Source organism: Amblyomma maculatum, chromosome 1 (assembly GCF_055883805.1).
Source record: "Amblyomma maculatum isolate TAMU_Amacu chromosome 1, ASM5588380v1, whole genome shotgun sequence".
Lineage (NCBI taxonomy): Eukaryota > Metazoa > Arthropoda > Arachnida > Ixodida > Ixodidae > Amblyomma > Amblyomma maculatum.
This window is the reverse complement of record NC_139344.1, coordinates 230,087,027-230,107,912: the sequence shown is the minus strand read 5'-3', so window position 1 is coordinate 230,107,912 and position 20,886 is coordinate 230,087,027. Positions and strand designations below refer to the sequence as shown.

At 45.8% G+C, this 20,886-nt stretch overlaps 1 protein-coding gene across 1 annotated transcript in view; it reads right to left on the bottom strand.

Annotated features, from left to right (window-relative positions):
* Positions 1-1,804: 1,804 nt before the first annotated feature.
* The window catches only part of LOC146205868 (UNC93-like protein), a 33,519-nt gene continuing 14,437 nt past the window's right edge, over positions 1,805-20,886 (bottom strand). Inside the window, exons 2-4 of the mRNA XM_084586964.1 lie at positions 3,260-4,226; positions 2,593-2,860; positions 1,805-2,189 (exon numbers count right to left, since the gene is read on the bottom strand). Of these exons, the coding sequence (XP_084443090.1) occupies positions 1,957-2,189; positions 2,593-2,860; positions 3,260-4,165 (1,407 nt within the window). The 5' untranslated portion in view covers positions 4,166-4,226 and the 3' untranslated portion in view covers positions 1,805-1,956. The remainder of the gene's footprint in view (positions 2,190-2,592; positions 2,861-3,259; positions 4,227-20,886) is intronic.

Below are 20,886 nucleotides of genomic sequence, written 5' to 3'. Positions count from 1 at the left end.
TGACGAGCAACTCTTAGGTCTCCCCCTGGGAGGAGAAACCTTGCGGGCTACCGACTCCGTGGTCGCCAAGCCCTCTTTTGAAAGTGGTCGGGCAGCCTTTGCTGCTTTCTGAGGCGAGCAGAATAATGGCCCTGCCACAGGTTCCTTAGACACCTTGGCAGACGCCTGATTGCGGTGTAGTGCCTCGCCCTTGGACGCTACAACCGCGTAGTCTGGTTTTACAGTGAGTACAAAAAGATTTGTTTCTGCTAGTCGTTTTCTGGCCTCTGTAAATGAACTGTTCTCTTTTGTTTTGATAGTGATTATCTTTTTTTCTTTCTTCCAACTTGGGCATGATCGAGAATAGGCAGGATGATCCCCCTCACAGTTCACGCAGTATGGCGTTGGGGCATCACAGTTTTCAGACTGTTCGTCTTTGGAAGCACATTTTGCACACAAGTTTGCGACTACGGCAACTTTGTGATCCGTGGCCAAATCGCTGGCAGTTCAAACATCTTCGGGAGTTCGGTATATAATGTCGGACTTCAACTTTAATGTCTCCTACTTCGATCTTTTCTGATGCTTGAGCTGGATGTGAGAATGAGATGTTTAGTTGGTATCTCTTTGTCGTCTCTTCGGATCGTTATTCTGGGGACATTATAACGTTCTGTTCTGCAAGGCCTTCTAGCATTTCTTGCTCGCTTATGTGAAGGAAGTCATTGTCGGAGATTACACCACGCACGGTGTTCAGAGATCTATGGGCGGTGATGGTCACAGCGACGTTCCCAATGCTGTGGAGGTTTGAAAGCTTTGCGTACTGTGTTTCGTCGTTTGGTTCAAGCAGTAGGTCTCCATTTGCTATTTTTGTGACTTTGTATTTTCGACCAAGGGCATCTGAGAAACATTTTGACTCTAGGAATGGGGACAACATTCGGGCCGGCTTTCCTTCAACTTCTGAGTGCACGACGTGGTATTTGGGTATTTGGGGAAGCTTTTCTTAGGTTTTAGCAGGAATTCTGCTATGTCTTCGGTGCGCCTTTTTTTGTTTAGGCGATCAGGTTTTGCAGCAGAGGAAGCCATGTAATGTGTGTCTTGTTCGGCCATGATGCCAGCCACCCACTATGGAGCCCAACAAGGGGGCAGGACAGGAACTTGCAACCAAGTCCAGTCCATGCCAGCTGTACACCCCAGCTATAACCAAATATGACGGAACACAGGGTGGTTCGCCACACAAGGTTAACCCTAGCCGCCTGGAAAAAGAAAAACCAAGAAGAGAGGAGAGGACAGGACAGTTGTAAGAAAGGAGATAGGAAAGTGAAAGATGGAGGGGATGACAGGAAAAGGCGACTGCCGATTTCCCCCGGTTGGGTAAGCCCGGAAGTGCCGTCTACGTGAAGCTGGGGCCAAAGTGGTGTGTTGCCTCCGCCGAGAGGCCGTAAAGGTCCAAAACCTTGGGATCGGCTCAACCACCAGGAGCCCCTTTTCCCCGGACACGGCAATGCCACGTACAGCTAAACGGGGGTGCTCGGGGTGCGTGGTGTTGCACAGTACACACAAACACCTGCTTTAACAGGTGCCCCCTGCGGGGATTCCACCTAGTAAATATCATAAAATTCAAAAAGGTCTCTGGCTCGATCAGCAACAAGCAGGACTAAGAAGGGCGAAGAGACGGCTCCGTTACCAGCTCTACCAACGGTATGACCTTTTCTTATTACGTGATGACTGGTGATGTAACATTTTCAAACGACGCTTTGCGTGAGCTCGGCTTAAAATTTGGCTTAGTTCACGCAAGCATATAGTGCATAACACCCTCGTAGCTGCAGCACCTCCTTAACCAAATGAAGCGCATCTAAAATCATCATTTACTGTTTCAAGCTTAAACACCAGCTATACATCCTCGTCTGTGAACATGCACTCCGCCCGCCAGCGGTCGGCTTTGGTCATTGCGTATAGTCCTTCAATAGTCCTTCACGACCGTCAGCTGGAACTCGTGACAGTCAACTGTCTCTGCTTCTTGGACTTGAGGTGGATCTCGATGGACAGATAGCCCAGCATTCCGACGACTAAGAAAACCACCACGACCACAATCTTGTGATGGATTGCAAGCACCTTCTGGATGGCGAACCCGATGATGAAGCCCAAAGATTCCCAAAGGCGGTAGTTGGCGAAGGCAGCTTCCTCGTCATCGGTGAACACTGTCCCATAGAAGGCTGCGAGAAAATTCAGTGAGCTAGGGCTGTCAAGTAGAATTACGGTTAAAATACCGTAAAAACACGCAATAGCACTCATTTGCAAAATACTTCACAATTCAGGAAATATCAAAACACGACGTGTCGACGATAATCTTAACGTTATTTTAGAAGGTACTCTTGCCTTAACATTTAGACTAGATATTCGCCATCTAAGCCCTCTGGACCATCTGCCTTCGCCTGAACGAACCTAATGCGCTATTTCAGTAATTATTGGGCAAATGCCTTCACGAACTAAAAACGGTCTCCATATTTTCACGCAAAATAAAATAAAACGCCATTAAGCAACTAAATAAAAACAAGTGCTTAAATTGATATGCGATCACTTCTGCAAACTCTCGAGAAACTTCTTGCGAGCACTCACCGTTTACTTGTGTCTGCCATACAGCGTCTCCGAGGCCCCAGCAGCCAGAAATGACGAAGAAGACGTAGAAGTCATCAGGTGAAGGTTTCCACGTGCACATCACAATGATCATAGCGCCGTTCACAGCACATCCAAAAATAAATATGGGCACCCTGCCGATCACTTTTGTGATCAGGCCGAATCCCATTGAGAAGATGGCGTCAGCCACGCCATAGGTGATCATGATGAAGCCAACGTAGTGAATACCAAGCGCGCAGCTCACGTAAGCCTGAAATGCAAGGCAACAAAACCGTTAGAGGACATGTCCGCATGCCGCGCATATAATTTAAGGAAGACTATTAGTTTCTTTCTGCCAGCTGCTTTCCCACAAGACGGAAAACTTGCCACTCTGTTCTCAACGAATCGCACTAGTTTTGTTCTGTCATGAAATGTGTATAAATATATGGCATCAGTGAGAAAGGCTTCTCCAGTATTTGGTTTTTTTTTTTTTTTTTTTTTTTTGCAGATGCAAAGACTCAACTAAGGCTTCGCTTTGTTGAGCAACCGTCCGTAAGCAATATTTAAGCACCTACCAAACCATTCGAACAATTGTGGCATGGAGGAGGTTTCTTCGACTGAAAACGCAAACCAATCTAATTTACGTACTGCCCACCCCTCACGAAGTCACCTGATTGAAGTCGGCAATTAGGAAGGCCTGCTGGACGCCGCTGTAGATTGTGAGAGGCAGGATGGCCCACTGGTACGGCTTGCGCAGATGCCTCAGCGTCTCCACGAGCAGAGAGACAGGCTTCTTCGAGACAAGCCTAGGCGGCGCAGCCAATGGGTCCAGCAGTATCAGCATGGTGAACACCGCGAGTACCGCGCACGCAGTGAGGATGCTCATGAGTGTGTACAATTTGGTGTCGTCCGGCCGCTGCAGATTCTCGTTGTCTGCATTGTCCTCGGCGGTAACGAAGTTGATGCCGCAGCTGTTGATGTTTACACTGCCGTTGGATGGTCGGCTGGCCTGCTTGAGCACGTAGTACGAGATGAGGTTCCCCCAAATCTGGGCTGTCTGGAAGATCATGAAGAAGAGTCCGAAGAAGCGGGTAACAACGTCCGCCGCCTTTTGACGGGTCTGCGCCGCGTATTCATTTGCCACGGCGGTCAAGTAGGCGCATTTCGCTGTCCAAAGTGGTGCGCCGCCCAAGCCCATTAGGATGGAAGCCGGAATCAGGGTGCCCCAGGTCGGGTAGAAATTAGCTGCGAAATAGAATGTGTACATGGCCATGGACACCACCAGCGTGTTCTTGAGGCTCAGCTTGCGGATCAGGTACGTGGGCACAAACATACACGACAGCACGAGCGCAACGTAGATGGTCGCCATCGTGAAGGTTCCCAAGCCCTGTGCAGAGTTGATGCTGCTTTGCAGGTTGGTCAGTGACTGGAAGGCCGTGAATAATAGCAAAAAGCCGAAGCTTATTATTAGAACATTTTTAAGTATTTTCCTCGGAGTTTGTTCCACACCATCCACTTCGTCGCGGCACAAAAGTTCGGGACCCGCAACCAAGCCTTTTTCGGGATTCTTCTCCATTGTGACGACTTTCTGGACCGCTCAATTCTTGTTGAGGAATGAACCGCCACCCCTCTTTGCCCTGAAGAAAAAACAAACACAAAAATATCTAATTATGACTAGTGATTATTAAAGTCATTTGTTGTGAATAATTCATAAAGGTTTGAAGCCTATTAAGTTCGTGTTTCACGTGGGCCCCTATCCCGATAACAAACAAAATCAGGCTAAGTAACTAGAGCTGTTCGAATATCTGGTACTTTTTCTAAACCAAATCGAATACAATTAACGAAGCTTCGCTAGTGAATTAATTACGAATGTTGTAGCTTAAAAAATGTTAAAAGACTCAACACTTCCCTGCACCAAGTGGTCGCAACACGAAGTCAGTATGTTAGTTCTGTCATTATTGGTTACGAAAGGGAAGCCACTTATCAGGGCATGCAAAGGGTGACAGCTACTTATGAGCCATGACCTCCGAGATGGAATCCTCTCGCCAGGGTTTTCTTAACTGGCTTTGAGGCCTTCAACGTCATACGGTTTTAGAGGCTATGTATGAGCATTAGGAACACCGCCACCCGAATGGACTCTGTCGCTTCGATTAACGTCTCAACCCGCCCGTGTTGATAGAGCCCCGCTTTAACCAGGTCGCTCGAGCGTGCCATATCAATGTCGGATGGTCTTCACATAATGTTCTAGATTATGACTTTATGCTAACGAGTACAGGTATGTGCGACTCGAAACCAGAGTGAAAACCGAAGTTCTGGCGCACCTAATTCACATTTTGCTTAAGCAAGTTGAATCGGCTGCCATTATATTGAATTCGCACTTTAAATGAGCTCCGATTTTTGCAAACTCCTTCTTACAAATACCAGCACCCATCCTCTGACTTGCACGCATTTCGTCGCCAATAGCAGCGACCTGTGCACTCACGGGCTAAACCAGATGGCGAAGTGATCGGTCAGCGGGCCGCATACAGTCGGTGAATACCGGTTCTTTTCGGCAAAACTGTCATTTTGTGACTGATAACTGTGGCTGAAGCATTAAAATATTACAAGATAACCCCACTACACTGGCGAAGTATTCCGGTACGGGGTGCAAGGCATAAACACAAATGTGAAGATGGAATTCATTTGAACATTCAAGCTATAAACGATATTAACCACACACTTGATATAACAGCCTTTGCTGATGACACTAGTTACTTTTTTACGGGCAAATATGTAACGGACACTCAAAAGGAAACAAATATTTACATATCTTAGCTGCCTATTAGGCTCCAGGCCAATAGTTTGCAGCTGAATATGCACAAAACAAAATTTATATGACTCAAACGTGTTAACAAAGCTGCTAAAGAAAACATTACACTCATATACATGTTTCATTACATTGACCATATATCTACAGAAAAAAATTTAGGGCCCCTCCGCGGTTACTCAGTTGTTACGGCGCGCAAGACTCCTGAACCCAAAGACACGGGTTCAAGTCGTGGCCGCTTTTTGATGGAGGAGAAAAGCAACGCCCCCGTGTGCTTTGCGATGTCAGTGCACGTTAAAGAACCACATGTATCACAATTTCCGGAGCCCTCCGATATGGCCTCCCCCATAGCCTGAGTCGCTTTGGGACGTTAAGTCCTGTAAACCTAACCACAAACGAAAAAAATTTAGGTGGCAGTATTGTGATCGCGATAGTACGTTACATTTCTTGCACACATGTTTTAGTTACCGAGCCTACTAATTAAGAAAAGTTGTTTATTGAGCACAATTCTTGGACTGGGTCGCCTTTTCCAGTTGTATATTGAACCTCGTATAGTGGCTTCGCATAATTGGCGAAAACCCCTCGAGTGTCGTAGACTTTCCTCGCACTGAAAACAAAGGAGAGTGCTGTAGTCATGGGCGCGAACGGTATAAATTGTGCTTTCATCTATACTGCATTATTTACATTTTACAGACAAGGCAAGGGTGCACATAAAACGCGTACACACTATGCTTAACTTACAGCGTAGTATTAATAACGCTAATAGATAGGTATGCAGTGGGGCATGACAAAGAACAGATTAAGCCTTCTAATCAGGCCGGCTTCTGATGCAATTGAAAGGTATCATTGAATTCAATCGGTCCTCAGGAGAATATCACCCTTGATAGAAGTGGTGGCGCGATAAAGGAGTACGGAACGCATCGAGTGTAGCGCAGGGAGGGTTGGGGTTTAGGAGGTCTTTGATTTCTGTAAGGACTGGCTATAAAGAGAAATGAGTAGGTGGGGACTTTTACCAAAGGCGAGGTGTTTTACGAGTATGAAGAGAAAAAATATGCAAGACGATTCAGGTGATGCATTATGCTGGCCTCGACTTTTTCTTCCTAAACGAGACAAGGTTATAGCTAAAATGAGAAATACAAATCAGTTCGACATAAAATTGAGCTCGAGAACGCCTGCCGTCCCCCAGCTCCAAGTGGTGATTTAAATATATTCTGTTGGTATGACGTCAGTACGCGATGGCAGCGTTTAGGTGCCGATGCAGGATACTTGCACCATGTTGGCGGAATGGTGATGTCAGAAGTGAAATGTAGAGAATCTAAATGGCAAAGTAAAAGTACTTCCCCTGCGTATGCCTGTTAACGTTTGTGGCCAGTAAAAGGCTCTGCTTGGTACTAACTGACTGTCTGAAATCACTTAACGGGCTGGAGGACTGAGTCAGCTGAAGGGGCATTTCTCTGAGAACTTTCATTATGAGACCGAGCCGCTCCGCCCGCCCTCCCGATAGCAGCTCACGCAGCTGCAGCATTACGCAGACTTCTAGCTGCGACATGTCAGAGGCGCTTTCATTTTTGAACATGCCCTAGAAACAGCCATCAGCGTTCAACAAGGAACTGATGGCGTGACAGTGGGACAACTGTTGCCAGGACTCGGATCTTGACGCGCGCTTATTGTCTCGCGCTGACCATGAGGTATGATGACCAACCGACGCGAAATCCTTAACAGAAGCGGTTTACTTCCGCGTAAGGGCCGCGAAAAGCGCACTCTTAGCACAAGTGCAAGGCGCTACGCAACGGCGGGAAACCTGCGGTGCGCGCTGGGTATGGTATGCCTGGCCCCATCTCACTCAGGTGCCACGCTTATGATAAATCCCCACTCTCTCCTGTAAATAGCCATGAATAAACGTTTTCCACCGCCACGCGTAGTTGTCTATGGATTGCACATCGAAGTATACTTATGGGCCTCGAAATATGCCGAGAACGGGGCCGTTGGGTTCTTTTCCAACGTACGACTGAGCGCAGGTACGGGGGTGTGTTGCAGACATAATTAGAGATGCCACCTTTGTGAAGGCGAGGAGGAATATAAAAACTGCAAACGCAGCGGCGTAGCGCTCGATGCCACAACAGTAGAAATGATTTATCTCGAGTACAACTGCTCTCCTGGGTAGATCTAATGCCAAGATATTCTGTAACAAATACTGTCGCGTAATCCAGGGCCAGAATTCCTGGGTATACCATTTCTGACTCATTTTTTTAATTTACTCTCCTTCTAAAATTCTCTGCATCCAATCTCCTCCCCCTGAAGTCACTTCTGCAGTGCGGATAACCAACCAATCCTGCTACATACATGGCCATTACCCACGAAATATAATGCGTGCCTAAAAATTTGCTCCTTATTTATATTCAAGTAGGGGTTATTTTTATCCATGTAAGCCACGGCAAGCACAAGACCGCAATTCGGCACTAAAAAACACAAGCACAAAACTTAGTGCGCTCACTGCCATATGCAAGAGCCTGGCTCTGCTTGGCTGAACCATTTCACGCTCGGAAATTGAATGCCTCTTGCATAGGCATCCAAAGGCTTCATTATAGCATATGCGGCGTTCGCTCGATCGGATGTCGGTATTCGGCGCTCAGGGACCGGTCTATCGGATGGTTCTGGTTCGGCAGCCTGAGAAGATATTCGAGATGAATTGCTCACGCAAAGCCACGTACAACACACGTCACAGTTGGACTCGTCATCATCGCCGCGAGCATTCCGTGCAAGACATGGAGCAGTGGTTGCATTGTAGAAGAGCGCACTCAGCGCTTGCTGCTCATAAGGCAACACAAGACCTTTGCGTATGACTCCTCAGCATCAAGCGCCATCTCCCCAAATTGATGAGGCAAGGCAGACAGTGGGACCTGGTTTGTAGAGCGTGAATTATATCTAATAGACCGGGTGGAAACGAATGTCAACGTCAACAGAAAAACTGAGTCAAAAGTGCAAATGTCCGTAGCTTGCAATGCTTAAACAGGGAACGTGAGCGTGTTGTGTCTTTCCATGCGTTATTAATTAACGCAGAATTATTCCGTTCTACAGCCCTGTAAAGTAAGCATTTTGAATTTATCATCGTGTAGGCGTGCACCACTTTCAATCAATCAATCAATCATTTTTTTATTTTCAACGAAATAAAATATACATGGCGAAAAAAGGGGGGGTGGAAGAAAAAGCTGCACAATAGCAGCTTGACAAAGCTCCAACCACCCTGACAACAATGACAGCCCTGTAACATTTCAGATTTTTGTTCAGTGTGCTAGGAACTGCACAAAACGAAAGTAAAAAGAAATATCTAGTTACACTAATGCTAGTTTATAAATACCTGCTCTACGTCCCCTTTGTCAAGTGTCGTAATGTATATGTCCTGCTTCGCAAAGTCATTGAGTGTGTAGGGGAGTGTGTGTTCAACGCGTGTATTCAACTTATGCTGCAGAGGGGATCAATGCATAAACTACAGAGGCCAAGTGGGGCTCTGCAGCGAAAATCACGAGACAAAATGGAAGGACAATCGAAAATCAGGCTGGAACTATGCTTCATTACGTGAAAAGGCAATTACTGGTACGCCAAGAGCGCGCGGGGATAGAGCGGGGGGAATAGGGGGGGGGGGGGGGGGGGGGCGCCTTTCCTCTAGATCGGGTCCCGCTGACCCTATAATGACGCCGCTGCCTGAGAGGCCCCAATACGACGCTTGGCATCGCTAAACTGTGGGCTTGTTGTCCCACTTTACCCACTTGGTAGCGCAACTGGCAACGTATCATTTTAGTGCATATCGTTCATTCAAATGCAACCAAAGAGATCCTGAAATCACCTGTCTGAACCTGTCGTAAATGATGGTTGGTTGGTTTGTGGGGTTTAACGTCCCAAAGCAACTCAGGCTATGAGAGACGCCGTAGTGGAGGACTCCGGAAATTTGGTGCAAAGGAAAACCTCCTTGGCATACCTGAGATTTCACCTCACCACCTGCTTGTTTCAGAGCTTTTTTTGTACAACTCCTATACTTCGTTTCATAAATGGCCCCACCATGTTCACTCAGTGGTTAAGGCGCTCGACTGCTGATCACATGGACGCGGAATCAAATCCTGGCCGCGGCGGTGGTTTTTTGATTAAGGCGAAAAGAAGGCACCGGTGTCCTGTGCGATGTCAGTGCACGTCAAAGAATTCCAAGCGATCTAAACTTCCGGAGCCCTCCACTATACGGCGTCTCTCATAGCCTGAGTCGCTTTGGGACTTTGAACTCCATAAACCAAACTTCATTTAACAAGTTGTTCGTAGCACTTCGAGGGCTAAGTGTGATCTTAGCCAATCAGTGTATGACGCGCACAACGCGATTGCGATCTTACCCTACTGTGCCGCCGCCGGAGACCGGAACCTGAGAGTACAGTCATGTAGTGAGTGCCATCGATCCTGAGCGGCTCTGATTGCCCTTACCTTTCGCAGTGCAGCAAACAACATGCGAAACGGAGTATAGGATGCCTGCATGTCGAATCTAGCTCACAAAGCCGGCCTTCCCCTTTCCAAATGCTCTAGCCGTCTGAGGGCGCTGTATTTCCCGAGACATCCACGCTGGTGAAATGTGATGAAGTGGGCTACTCAAAAGAAAATATGTACGTGAGCGCTACCCGCAATTTACGCAAGCAGGCTGTTCCCGCGCCAGCACGAGCCAACAACGCTGGTCTGGAATCTGACGGCTCGAGCTGGTAGCTTCCGCTACTAGCATTAAAGGCCACCAAATTCAGAACGGTAACGATTTCAGGGCTTAGAAAATGAGACTGCAAGCAGCAAAATCCTGTACCCGGATAGGGTTAGAAAAGCTTTCGGGAAACGTCAAAGGAAGTAAGGATCTCACACTGCGGCCATTTTTTTTTTTTTTCAGTTAAGACACACAAAGAAGGAAACCCTTTCAGGATGATTGTGGAAGACAAGAATACTTTGCAAAAGTCATGTGGCTAGATACTTGCAGGTGCAACTATCTAATCTGAGCTGTGATGACCCATACATGGTGCAAGGCTCCGAAGAAGTCATCAGCTTCCTGGGGAATAGCCAACCTGTGATGTGTATGTCAGTGGACGTGAAATACATGTTCTATTCAATTCCTCAAGACGGCGTGATATCAGCAGTTGAAGAATGTATTGGCAGCTACGGATACGAAGTTGCAGAATGAGTGCGGGACGAGCGTCAGCGGCTTCCTAGAACTACTGTGGGTGTACCTAAGATCCCTGTATGTGCAGTACGAAGAGAAAATATACGCCCAGTGAGGAGGCATTTGTATCGGGTCGTGTCTAGCTCCTGTCCTTTAGAACTTGTACATGGCAAAGGGACACCGCATCCTTAAACCTGAGCTCAAAATCAGGGATGTTTTAGCATGCTTTCGATACGTAGACGATTTTTGCTATGCTTTAGTAAGAAAATAGCTGGTGCGGTCGACGCTGATACGATGGTCGCGCCTTTCAAGTGCATGTTAAATGGCCTTGATTTCACCTACGAAGTACCTGATAAAGGTATGATAATGTTCCTTGACCTACAAATACAGGAGACCCCATGCACACATGCTGGTGGTATCACACCAAAGGCGAAAAAAGCCTCATCAGATTCGATTCCAGCCAGTCCAAGCTTGTTAAAAGGAGCGTCGCCCACTCGTGCATGTTGCAGAGCAATAAGAAGTCCTTCGATCATAAAATGACAGAGAACATCGGCATGCAAGTAACCCGTCTGAAATCCAGTGGGTTTCCCGATAGTGTAATTGCTTCTCTGGCAGAAAAGCTGTAAAAACCATGACGAGGAAAACGCCGGAGCAGAGGGAAGTGGGCAGCAGAGGACGCTGTGTTGTAATTTCGTATATTCATAAAGTGACACATGGAATAAAGAAGGTGGCAAACAAACATAATGTGAAGGTATTATTTAGGGCACCAAAAAAGTTGATAATCCTCTGTAACACAGTAAACGAGTACGACAAGTGCGGCAAGAGGAAGTAGTGTGAAATTGCTCATCAGGAAAGGTTCATACCTTGTCATAAAAAAAAAAAAAGTCATTTATAAGATCCCGCTTTCGTACAAAAAACAATTTATAGGATAAACGGGGGGATGCGTTAACAAGAGGCTTTTAGAGCCTCATAATAACTGTGGAAAAATCAGCCACCCGAGCAGTTGCCGCGGCCGGCAACACTCTTTTCCTTCTTTTTGATTAGTAATAAGCCACTACCACCACCATCTTGCGCAACATTGTTGGCGGTGCAAAGCAAGCTGAAAACCATTATTTCATAAGACTGAAATTGGAGGCAAATAAAAAGAAAGAATTGAAAGAGAAATCGTAGAAGCCTTTTTGAGTCGGCAGAAAAAGATACATGTGTTAGTATACATCATCTGTGGCTCTCACAAAGGAGGAGCTAGACATGATAGCTGCGCAGATGCGGATTTGTAGTAGGAGTCATAACGTGCGTGATCACGCGCATGAATGATGCTGCATTTGCGATTTGACAAGAATGGTATATGTACATATGTACGTGTTTTGTCGATAATAATAAATAGTTGTAAGTTGGCGCTTGTGTCGTGTGTTGTCCTTTTTTTATTTTATGAGCATTAATTAAAACCACAAATGCGCATATCTTGCCCATCGAAAAAGGGAGTGACCGCTCTTCAATGGCACTGCAGTCAGTGCGTAGAGCGGAGCGGAGCAAATTTTCGTAAAGGCCATTGTTTTTATCTAAAACAAGCAATATTCGTATTTGTGAAAGTGTTCTCCCCACCCCGGAGCCTTTTTTGTTTTTACTTTTTTTTCGTTTCTTTTTTTTTTCGGGTAACTGGTCAAGCCCTTTCCCCTAATAGGGGTACGCGTGCCATTACTTCCCCTACTGCGCAACTCTTGAGCGTTAGGCGGAACGTAATGGTGTACAGTGTGAGTACACGAAGATAAGGTAACAAGTAAAAGTATTAACACGTCGAACAACTCACTACATTATAGATGATACTAACATGGTAAGCCTTGAGCTCGACTGATGAGGCAATCAGCGGACAAAGTGCGTCAATTCACATGAAATTTTAGGACAGACGTTAGTTAGGGTGTATATACCGCACAAGTATGCCCTCAGCTTAAATAATGGCTCTAATATCTTCAGCGAAAGGACTTCTATCATTAAAGTTCACATCAAGTTCAGAGAAACAATGCTCCAGAACGGTTACTCAAATGCCTAAAAGTAGCAGTGTAGAAGAGCCCAAGAGGTGACGGAAACGCGCGCACGTACTATCCACTACACTACTGTCGCCAGGTTTGAATCCCTTCAACTATATATATAGTCCTTTTGTTGACTTCAGATGACAACGCGGGAGCTTCTGGGAAAAAAAGCTGCTCAACATCTCACGTAGCATGGGTAAATGCCGGCCTGAGCTGAGAACTGATAGCCGGGTGCTGTCTCACAAGCGAGGAGAAAGAATTCCCTGACGAGATTAGAAGGCAGTTACGCTGGGCAGTATGCCCCGCTTGAACTATATCAGTCTGCAGATCGTAAAAGCCCTCTTATCGTCCGCAGGAGAAGTGATAAAAGTTTTTTTTTTTTTTTTTTAATGGGCATTCTTCCGCTTTTCAGCTACCCTGCAACAAGGTTTCAGTCAGACACTTTTCGCGATTGGAGCCGATTCACTGGCGAATACGTAAGACTGCACACGCGAATGGTACAGTTTTATCGCAGTAAAAGCATGCTTCTATATGAGCAAAAACGGCGCATTATTTGGTGCCAGTTATTAAGGTGAAGACCACGGTGTAGCAGATTATGGGTTCATAAGGATATCAGTGGGGCTAGCCATGAGGCAGCGACCCCGCATTTTCAAAGCATGTAGAGCATGCCTGATTCCGTGGAAAAGGCGAACAGTGCCTCCAGGACTCGCTCGGCCACCGCCAAAGGACGGATATAACTGTGAAACCGCAGAAGTTGCCTTTGAAAAGTTTTCATCTGCGAGCCGCAATTCTTGTTCGCTTCCGAATCCATGATAAGTTTCCTCAGAAAGTGCGGTATACTGGAACCGTAATACAGGGCGCTCGGAAACTCGCGATTTTCACGAATTTCTTGTATCTCCATGCCGCAGCAGCAACCGCTGGAAGGGCACGAGAAGAATCGCGTCGTTAGCGACACACGATGAGCGCTTCATGAACACACTGTGTTTTCGTGGTAAGTTTTAGAAGCGCTCCTCCTGGATATATTTCCACACGAACAGCATGGCAGGAGAGTAGTCAGGATGGGAGGGGGAGGGGGGTATCAGAACATCTTCGCCTTTTCTTTTCGACCGGTTACGTATAACAACCCCGGAAAAATCTTTCTGGCTACGCCACTGCAGTATGGAAAAGCTTCGAGGTATCATTTCGTTAGTTGCTGGATGTCCGCAGCCCGAACAGGCGCTATATTTAGAATAGGGAGTTTCGATTCAATGGAACGCTTGGACAAACCTAATCGAGACCAGACGGAATATTACAGATTATGTCAACGGGGAGTGCGTTGACCGAAGGTTAATTTCCGTCCGAGCACAAACTTCATTATCGATGTCATACTCAGTTGTGTCTTCGCTAGCAACGCCATGACAGTTAAAAAGCGAGGCTCGATCGGAAATATGGGCAAGAACAATTTAGAGGCTTCAACAGAAATTTCTACACCGTAAAAATAATTCAAAGTCACGGGATTCAGGACCTGTTTTATATATTATGACTTTGCGGCCTAAGACGTCTGCAAATGATTACGCTTTACTCTTATATCTAGCAAAGGAGTTACGCCAGCGCCTTGTTCTCTTACACTTATGTAAGGTTCCCTCGTAGGGTTCATAACGAGTTCGCCCGCCTCTAGATAGTCGAATGGCTGAATCGGTCTCTTACACGCACTTGTTTCTTTTACCCAGTCACTAGCACGGTGGTACTTAGTCTCGCAGCTGTCTCCTTCCGCTCAGCACGGGGTCATCAGCATGATGGAAAGATATGTGAAAACGCGGCAGAATGGCTGATATCATTGCATAGGAATACATCATTATAGTTATAATTTTAGCGAAGGCTATTGTTGACGCAATTTCAACTATGGCGCATGCATGGTTTCTTCCCTCGCAGGCGAATGGTTTGTTTTTGGGCCGGTCATAAAAATACATTAATTGAAAGACGCCGCTGACGGCAGCTACATAGCAGAAAACTTTACACCTGGTTCCTTGTCGCATAGTCCGCCTCCAACCGCAACCTCAGGCTCGAGTTTTACAGGGAAGGAATTGAGCCCAATCTATTGAGCCTCCTCGTGGCGGTACTTGTGCGAAGCGGAGTGCATTTGATGCATTCTTCTTTCATACGGCTTACACCAGCCTTGCCAGATAACTCTTATCGGACATGCAAGATGCCGCCACATAGCAAATGTAATCCGAAATGTCACCCTGATAAATGGTAATATCTCGCGTCAAGTTCAGGACCCACTCGGCACACTCAAGCAAGCCTTTACACCTCCCTATGCAAACGTCGTTAAAGCTTCACTTCGGCCTTCTAAGGAGCATATACCTAGCAATTTTGGATAAATACAGCAAGAGAGCGAATGAGTTTTTGAACGTAATTTAATAAAGCACGCGTATTTTAAAACTGCACCACAGCAATATATAGATCCGTAGATCCCTCCTCCTTAGGCTTGTAGTTTTTGCTAACGAAACCCGGCGTCGTCCAGAAAAACATCATGATGGATGCTTAAGCTCCGTCTTTAAAGGTATGACGACGAGTTATCGTTAATGGCTAACGTCTGCTGCTCCCCATGCGGTTTCTTGTTCGCATACATGTGGTTTTTGCTCGCTCAGTTACGAATCTCTTAACTTGTGCCTCTAATACCTCATACATTCTGATCAGTATACAGCCGCAAACTGCCACGTTATCCAGGTGCATATTTTTTTCTACCGCGTACTTGTCCTTTGGTGTCAGCGACATGTAACTCGGGGTGAAGCCTCGTCAGGAAGTACCTTCTGCTTTCTTTTTGCTTCGCCCCATGGGCATGTTCTGTGTATATATGCCCATATAATGAATGAATGAATGAATGAATGAATGAATGAATGAATGAATGAATGAATGAATGAATGAATGAATGAATGAATGAATGAATGAATGAATGAATGAATCCTTTATTTGAATAACGCGATGGCTCTCGGCCGCTTGTTTCGGTAATTAGGGAATTAGAAGGGATGGTAGTGTAGGTTCTGGCTTCTTCACGGTTCTTCAAGCTGTTTCTTGTTGCTTGCCATGGTACCGATCTGCGCGTTGTAAGTCGACCTCTCTTACACTATTCGAAGCAGGCCACTCTCACAGCCATATCTAAGTGGAAATGGCATGTTGTATTGCAGTGCTTGATAGTACCTGATGGGCTATGGGCGGCATGTCGTCATGTGGAATATGCGAGGAAAATTATCCGTGTAAGGAATAAAAATGTGACTTGATTTGATTCGATCTGATTTAAATTTGCACTTTGTTCTTCAAGACAATACTTAAAAAGCTGGCTAGTTACTGTGCACCAATGAGTTAACTGTGGAGAGCAAAAAAACATACTGCAGACTCGGCCACGCTATTTCAACAGCCCACAGCCGGTTTCACCATGCGCTAGGACACTGCGTCCCTTTTTCTTTTTTAAATCTACGTGATATTTGGCTGCGACACTAGCAATACTTTGCGGTCAAACTAAAATGCAGCAATATTCAAAAGACCTCTAATCATTAGGAAATGAAACCAAGTGATTATTATCTGGGGATGCGTAAACCAGTGATTAGGTTTTCTTACAACTGCGCTTGCTTCATTAATCCCCATTTTATTTTACCATCTCTATTTTAAAGAAAACCTGAAGACATTTCAGTGCTCGTCGAGCTTAATGGGGATCGAATATGTGAAAATTTTAGATAAAGCATGCGAAGTCTTGCTATGTTATCCTATGAAATTCTGACAGAGTCGCCGAATAAAGCTGCAATGGCGTTCAGGCTTCTCAGCAGAAAACAGTGCCGGGCGCATAAAGACGACGTCATCTAGGGCCTATATTTTCAAAGGAGGAATGTATGTTTGCTTGAAGGAAGGAAAAAAATAATGACGTCACTTGAAACGAAGCCAACGAAGCATTATTTCACGCATCGAGAAAAGCACGGCAGGATGCGGGCAAAAACAACGGTAATCTGAAGTTTCAGCAAAAATGGCGTCGTCACTTGGCACTTCTACAACGCAGTGAGGAGATGCGTGACGATTTCTACGGTTTTAACTGGCAGTTACTTCAGCATTTTCAATGCTAGAGAAAAATAGTTTTCATATTTTATACCGCATTCTGAAATAAAAATTTTCAGCTTATCTTCAACTAAACTACGAAAGTAATTTTAATAAAAAAGCAGGCTGTCACAACGAAAAGAAAACACATAACTGATTTCTTATCAGATAATAGCCGCGCCAAATATTTCCTGCAAAGGCTGAACGCTACAGCGCGCAGCTGCACACTTGAGGCCGTGTTTATTTTTTCAAGTCTATTTTCTTTTATTTTTCCCACAAAATGGGGGATGAGAAAACAAATGCGCTCCACACCAAACTGGGGCTTGATTGCTTTGCCGACTAGGGTTGCGTGTGACCATGCGCGCGCGCGTGTGTGCGTGCCTCAGCTACTAAAAACTCAAAAAGTAATACTAAAGGTAGTTATGACTGAACTGTGCCCAGGCTTTACATACTTCAAGGTAACGCGTCTTTTTTTGCAAACAAGCAAACAAAGGCTTCACTTATACGTATACCGTCCTTCTCATTTATTGTGTAAAACGCTTTTTCCCAAGCATCCATTTCTATTAGCAACCTTAGTAAACAACAGCGGAAGTATACACGCATAATTGTACGCCTGAACTTTCTCTTTTCGATGCTCAATACGTGTTTCACAGATGAAGCGGCCTTTGACACACCTGCCGGTCAAATGTATGCGACATTTGCCACTGGATACCCAGGCGACAAAATTCAAATAATGGAGTGAGTTGGCAATGGTAAGGCAGCACCAATATTGAGCTCATTGTTTGTGCTGATTGGTTCAGATTCGTATGTCACCCTAACGATGCATCTAACATAATGGTAAGCGTGTTTCTTCTTGCACTGTAGTCTTCCACCACTGGCCTTCGGCGGATGCATCTTGAAGGGCAAAGATTGGCGAGCTCATTCGTAGCAAAGAGTGCCAATTTCTGGCCTCCTCCTTGGGCTGTGCGATAGTGTGCCGATAAGCCACCACTTACAGCAAACACTCGTTGTGTGGGTCTTGGTCTTTGCGGCACGATATTTTATCTTCCGAAGAAGAGTTTTGCAACCCAGGCGATCACCGCGGGAGAAGCGTAGGCAGTATGCAGCCGCACCACCTGATGCTCAAAGCCCTGTGCAAGTTGTGGTGGCAAAGTTTCTTCCGAGCAGACTCGAGACAAAAAGAGAAACTCTTAATACGCGTTTTTGATTGGTCGTATAAAAGGACAACCACTCATTTCACATTCCTTGGTGTATAGATTTCGCGCATTTTTGTCAGCCATCACGGCCTGCGAGCGAGCAAGGGACCTCTAAATTTCCTGAGCGTCTTTCTCTTTGACATGGACACCCGTAGACGCAAAGCCCGAACACACGAAATCCTTCATGTGTGTATGTGGTAATTAGCGTCCCGAAGCTTCTCACGAGTTATGAAAGAAAAGGATCCATGTCAAGTTCGACAACCTGGGCTCTTTAAAATGACCAGTGACAGAAGAAATGAGTAACGTTAAAAAATAGCACAATTGGAAATAAACGGCTGCCTGCGCGCACGGAAGGCCAGCCTGGCTATAGTTAAAGCAGCTCTGGATATTATTCTTATTCTCACACCATGTAGTGTGGGAGCTCGAGGCCGGAATATTTGTATTGATCTGTGTGCACTCTATTCCGTGGTGGTTTACACCGCATCTAGCAGAATTCATGTGATTACATCATGGGTGTAATTATTATAAAGATGCGAAGAGCGTTCTATATATGGCACCGTTATGCTTGCACAGTTATGTGCAAGCTTGGAGAGCCTTGCAGGGCGGTCTTCGGCGCCCCCGGCAGCGGTTACTGTTGCGTGTAGGCAACATGCTGTTTCAGATCACCCGGCAGATGTGACTCGCAGAGCTAATTCGCTATAGAAAAGATTCGCAAGGCTAAGCGCACTAGGATAGCAGCAGGGACAGACGACCAACGTGAGGAACGGGTAGCTAAATGAAGGCTGCAAGATCAGGAACGGCGCCACTGGAGAGCATTGGCTGAAGCTGCTGCGTCGACGACGACTTTTCCACCGCTTTGACGGTGACTACCGTTGCCGAGAAGCTTACGGAGCACGCAAACGAGCCAAGATCGAAGCGGCAACAGCGAGTATGGCCGATATGACTTACGCTCTTGACTTGATTCAAGGGTAGTTGAACCTCTAATTTTTATACTTCAGCGCTTCAAAAGTTTTTCCTGTTCATTGAATGTTTCCATTAGTGGTTTGATGTCCCAATGCAGAATTTGCTATCATGAATGCCATAGTAGAAGACTACAGATTAATTTCGGCTACGTGAAGTTCTTTAAAGCCTCATGATGTCACACAGTCCACGAAAGTTCAACGTTTCGCCTCCATCAAAACGTGCCCGGGATCGAACCCGTGTCCTCGAACTCATTAGCCGAGCGCCTTAACCACTCAGCCACTGCAGCGAGGCTATTATTAATCAAAAAGGCCACTAAATGTTAAAAGCCAGTCACAGTTTTAACACTGAGTCTCAACACCAATAATTTCAAGTCCCAATCAAGTGAGAGACTGCTTGCATACAGGATACCAGTTCCCTTTGTTTCACTTCTGCTTAGTTATTACGACGAGCCTAGCGATACGTGGTTCAATCAAGACCCTTTTCCCGATTACTCCACCCTGGCGAAAACAAGCACTAGAGCGGGTAAAAGGTAAATTTTGCACGTAAAGCGAATGCTCAAGCTATATATAGGCCACCCCTATCAATTGGACTTGATCGAAGGCCCTTTTTCGAAGCATTTCACTCAAAAAATGCCGAGCACAAGTTCGGGGAAGTCCAGTGCCCATTAGAAAACACGTGGGTACCCAACTGCAGCCGTGACCGAACCCAGCACAACCCCCCTCCCCTTCCCGAATGGGAAGCGGATGCTCTATATACAAGGCCACAAGCCTCGGTTTAAAACGCAGTTCATAATGTTGCGGGTGTACATAATTCTGACTCGTTTAACAAGCTTGTTGACATTTCCGACCTTAGGTAAGTACAGTTTTACTACGAGAGACTGCCGCATCGAAGACTGTGAGCCTTTCGGATGCACGGTGGTCAAAAATTGTTGCTCATAATCTTCAGTTTTACTTTACGCTGATATTGAGCACTTCGATTGAAGACGACAGCCGATACATGTGTGACGCATTCACAATGAATCCGTGGACGCACTCTCACCACTTCATGTGCTCCATTTTTCATTTCCCTGCAAACAGCATCAATCAACGCAGACCCGGTTTCCCGTGGCTCAGGGGCGAGCACGCCATCAATCTTTCAGATGCTGAGAAAGGGGCCCTTTTCAAGCCGGACACTGCGCGCTCTTTCACAAACTTCCCAGCCATCAAGACTGACTGGTCTGCGCTGGCCAGCAGCGGTTTTAGAACTCTCGGCCTGAGAAAATACATATCTCATAGACGCTACAACTTCTGGAGCCGTTGCCTATGATGATCTGATGCTGCAGCTAGGATACGAAGTTGTTGCGCCGTGACTACGAAAAATGTTCTCGCAAGTCTGTCATTGGCAAAAAGGCACGATATATCATCACTGTGTGCGGTGTCACATGCCTTTCTCTTCTTAATAGACACGCAAGAGTTACTCGTTTGTTTTTTGCTTTTTTTTTCTAACATGCAGTCTACGGACCGAAATGACGGGAGATACTGGCAGCAAAGTTTGTGGCAGTAATACTTGATATAAGTTATGCTGGCCTTCGCTTGGTTTCCCTTATTCGTCAAGATGTGATCTTAATTGCTTAGCGGGATGCGGTAAACGTAGCTCAGCACACTGGATACTTAAATGAGAAGTAAACTTCGGCAGACTTCAGAACAGCAAGCTTATTGTGCATATCGTAAGCATTGCACTTTTGCTGAACCCTTGGTCCTACATTCAACGATTTGCCAATGTTTGTAGCGTAATATCTACAAGGCAGAAATATTTGCCCACATAACCGAACTTTGTTTGTGTTATTTGTTAGTCGTTCTGCTTTCTTCGATATAACTTTTAAATGTCAGGCAAAGGTGGAATGCTGTAAACACTATTGTAAAAATATTGATGAAAATGGAGTGATTTTCCAATGCCTACAAAAATCTTGCTGCTGAAAGTTTATCCTAAGCTCACAAAGAGTAGTTAAGTTTTGGTTTTGTGGGGTTTAACGTCCCATAGCGACTCGGGCTATGAGAGACGTCGTAGTGGAGGACTCCAGAAATT